The following is a 4,009-nucleotide window of genomic DNA, read 5'->3' as shown; positions in this document are numbered from 1 at the left end:
AGAAACCACCACGCTCGCGGGCGTGAACTTCCCACTCGCAAATGTAAGCCAAAGATGAGAGCAACTTGTCCTCAGAAGGGGAATCCGGACGCAGAACTTCAGCGGGATATCGAGACGTCACAATTTAAATAAGGTCCCTCATCACTCTGGAAGAGGCAAAACATAATATTAGAAAATGACGTGGAACATACTTAGGGAGAATAGTACCCGCAGTCGTACTTTTTTCTTACCCAAAAAAAGTCAGGACAGGCTGAATGCTTCCACAGTGGTGTTCAATCTCGCTCTTGTACAGCTGGAGGCCATTAAGAACGCTGTCACCAAAGAGCTGAAACGGATATGTTACTCTCATTTTTTCGAAGTTGTTCGGCTGTGTGTGGCGTGCAGTGATGCCTGGTATGGCCTGGAGCGTCACGTTGGAGCCATCTAGTTTTAAGGCTTCTCGAACTGGATAGATAGACACCTGAAACAAATAAGATAACAAAAAAATGTCTGCTCTCTATACTGTATTGAGATAAACAAAGCGAGCAAGAATCCGATGTGGCATTGCAACAGACAACGTGCAGCATTTTAAACAGTTAAATAGCACGCACGTTCTTTCACCGACAACGAAAGTATCCAATTTTCTCTAAGCAATAAATATTTTCTTAGTGGAATGCTTGAATATGCTTGAGCACTTACATGTCCGGCTGGCGTATTGAAGGCTGAGTGCAGAAGTCCATTTCTTACGCATTTAACCAGATGCGGAAAGTCAGAGAGGAAATGAAGAAACCCCTTTCCATCAACGGGATGTTGTGCTTTGCATTTTGTGCTCGATGCAGTTGCCTGAATGCCCATTACTGTCCACATCTTGCGATTTTAAGTTGCTCCATCAGAGGCAATGACGTCAACAAACAGGCCAGCATTTTCTGCCAGTATTACTGCTTCCAGCATGACTTTTGTCAAAAGATCTCCTTTCGTGTTTCCCCGAGTAGCAAAACATGCAAGTATATGTGTCCACTTGCCAGCAAATGGCACAAACATTATAACCGTCTCGTGGTCAGCAACATTGTGCATTTCACTTCTTGGGGTAAACTTTGACCTGTCCACAAAGCCTTGAATATGTCCTGAAGAGGAGACGCAAAGATTTTCTGATAATTTCATTTCGTCCACAATGAGTCCACCATGTCTCTTGAAGATATCCATGGTGGAAGTCTTTTGCTTCAGAATGTTCAGGACATTTTCGTTAAAGCCAAATCCTGTCCTGCATGACTTGAGATACCTCTGCAATGTCACTTTGCTTGATAAAGTGAGGATGTTTTGCCTGCGCATGTGCTCATAGAGCCGGGGGCTTTTCATTTGCATAATAATGCATTGTAGGATCCACGCTTTTGAGTACATCATCCCTCTCCTGCTTTTTCTTTTCGATGCTTTAAACATGTGCAGAGCTGCTTCTTGCTGCTTTGTGGTTAGCGATTCAATTCTACGCTGGAATGCCGCTTCGCTTGTTTTGGAGTTTTCTTCTTTCATTGGAGTTATCTTACTTGCAAGGTTCCTCAAACGTAGACTGAGCCGTTTTGTTTTCTGACTGGTAATTCTCAGTCGCTGGGACAAATTCCTTTTCACGGTCTTGGTATTTAGCTTTGACTTTCTGGTGACAAGTGCTTTTCTTAGGTATCTGCAGCTAACACAGATCCCGCCTGCAAAACAAAAGCAATATACACAAAGTTGGTTGCTGATCCATGTACTAAATATGAAAGCAGGGCCGGTATATATAACGAATCTTTCCAGATTTCATTCCAGTTTTGAATTGCCCGCCCCTCACCATTGCTTGAAGCGGCGTTATTGAGCCAATAACGAAATGCGGATGCGGGGCATCGCTTCAGCCAGTGGCGAATGGCGGGAAATTAAAAAATGGAATGAAATTCTTTAAATAATACGCCGACATAGCACGTCTTCGATCTGCTCAAAAAAATAACTGAAACGTGCGCTTTATGATAAAAGAAGCACTTACCTTCAGCTGTGACTACACCAAGGCAGAACTTGCTAAAGATTTTGCTGTTGAGAAGATTCAGCGTGTTTTTCATCTTGAAGGTCAGCATCTCATTCAGTTCGTGATACGTCTCTGCACTCATAGCACCTGCGCAAATCCGTGCACAGTCAGCTTCTTTTAGAATATCTCCTGCCTCATAAAGGTAGGTAATTCCTCTGCATTCCTTTTCTTTTCCATTGAAATAGCATTTGGCCACAATTCCACTTGCCCCATCCGAGCTGAACCACACCACTTTTTCATGGAATACAGTAAACGGTGTCTTGGTGGCGTGTGTTGTTGCATATAGCAGAGTATCAAGATCCGCTGTGTTCAGCCTCGTGCCCAACTTCGGTACTGTTACATTCTCAGCGATGAAATGAAGATCGCCTGATTGCACGACTTGCTCAGCTTGTTTGAAGTCACCGATCGAGTTGGAGCTCCTGTCCGAGTTTTCGTTTTCGTGCTCATCACAACGAGACAGCCGAGATTTCTTTCTGGGTCCTGGTGCAGCGACCTCGCGGCGCTTTCTTTCTGCCCTCGGTTTAGAAGAAGGCTTCGAGAGGTACTTAGGCAGACCTGGTAGCAGTGTCGGCACCGCATCTGGAGCTAGGGCAGGCTTGCCTCGAGGAAGCCGGATTTCTTTGCCGTCAATCACATGTATGTAATCCCGAAGGATGAAATGCTCTTCAAAGTGTCTCGCAGATCGCAGACGTTTCAGCAAGAGGCTTGTAGTCGCGCTTCAAATTTCTCTCCCAAACCTTTCGACGTTCCGCATCTTTGGGTGCTGCAAATACAGAAAGCTTCCGTCCGTTTTCCACTCGATGCCTGGGATATCCAGTTTTGCAAGCCGGTGCAAAACAGCGAGTATCTGCTTTTTTCCCTTTTTTACATCGCAGAAAACGCAAAACCGAAGCACTACAACCGAAGCACGTGCACGAACAGCAACCAACGCTACCACCAAAGTGCGTCACTCTGCCTTATGTTCGAGATGCCAGCGAAACCACCACCCGAATCCTGAGGAAAGGGGTCTCCAGGTTGCGCACAAGCCCACACTGTTGCGCTTTGCCTACATGTTCCCAAAGACCGGTCACGAGGGAAAGAGCCTTGCGGCGACTGCGACGTAAGCTACATCGTCGAAAAAAAAAAACTGAAAGAAAGAATTCGGCAACATAAAAACGACGTCCGCAACTTCGCAAGAGAGCGCAGTCCTGTGTACCCGGACATTCCGAAGACTCAAACCACAGAATCAACTTCGACGAAACCTCGTACGTGCGTGCCATCTTCTGAACCAAAAAAAAAATTCTCAAAAACGGCTATTCCCAGAATCCTGGCACATTCCTGGGACATCGAGCGCACAAAAGGAAGCCTGCCCGCAGTATATGTGCAGGGAGCTTAATTCGCTCTGCAGTTCAAAGGAGACAAGTCGCCATTGACAGCCATTGACCGCGTCAATCCGACAACGTACCATTGTTCTGCACACCGTAATGTGAATCGCAGCCATAACCCCCACCCTGCCCGCTTCTTTCGCATCACCGCTTTTCTTTTTTCGGCCTCCTGCTGCTCCCATCCATGCATACTTAAAGGCGCTAACTACTGCCCCCATTCACCCCTGAAGAAGGAGCCCAGCTGGCTCCGCAACGTTGGGTTTTAAAATTTGTTTTTGGTTGAAAATGTGCCTGAGTTTATTAAAAAGCACTAGCGTGGCCGAATAAAGAACAGGGAGAAGCCCACTATTCCACAGAACACGCGATACAAAACACGCCTTGTTCCAGCGATGAGAAGACAGCACGGGAGAGACACAACACGGACACACTGACGAGTGCTGGCTTTCAACTGAGCATTTATTTCCAAGTAGCGAAGCAGGAGGAACGGGGAAGGCTAGAAAAAAAAAAAGATTGTACAAACAAGACGAACTCACCACGATTTGAAAGCTGATCAATTGTAAATTTATACACAATTTTTGAAAGCTGGTTCATTCTTTTTCCTCTTCTTCACACCCTT

At 45.8% G+C, this 4,009-nt stretch overlaps 1 protein-coding gene across 1 annotated transcript; it reads right to left on the bottom strand.

Moving 5' to 3' along the window:
• Positions 1–855: 855 nt before the first annotated feature.
• On the bottom strand, positions 856–1,380 carry LOC144132912 (uncharacterized). The gene has a single exon (XM_077665656.1). The coding sequence runs from the start codon at positions 1,378–1,380 to the stop codon at positions 856–858; it is 525 nt and encodes a 174-aa protein (XP_077521782.1).
• Between the last annotated feature and the right edge of the window lie 2,629 nt (positions 1,381–4,009).

This window comes from Amblyomma americanum, chromosome 1 (assembly GCF_052857255.1).
Source record: "Amblyomma americanum isolate KBUSLIRL-KWMA chromosome 1, ASM5285725v1, whole genome shotgun sequence".
Taxonomy (NCBI): domain Eukaryota; kingdom Metazoa; phylum Arthropoda; class Arachnida; order Ixodida; family Ixodidae; genus Amblyomma; species Amblyomma americanum.
This window is presented reverse-complemented; position numbering and strand designations above follow the sequence as displayed.

What these genes read in the sequence shown, in the direction of transcription:
- LOC144132912 (XM_077665656.1), bottom strand. Translation starts at nt 1,380, where the DNA reads ATGATGTACTCAAAAGCGTGGATCCTACAATGCATTATTATGCAAATG.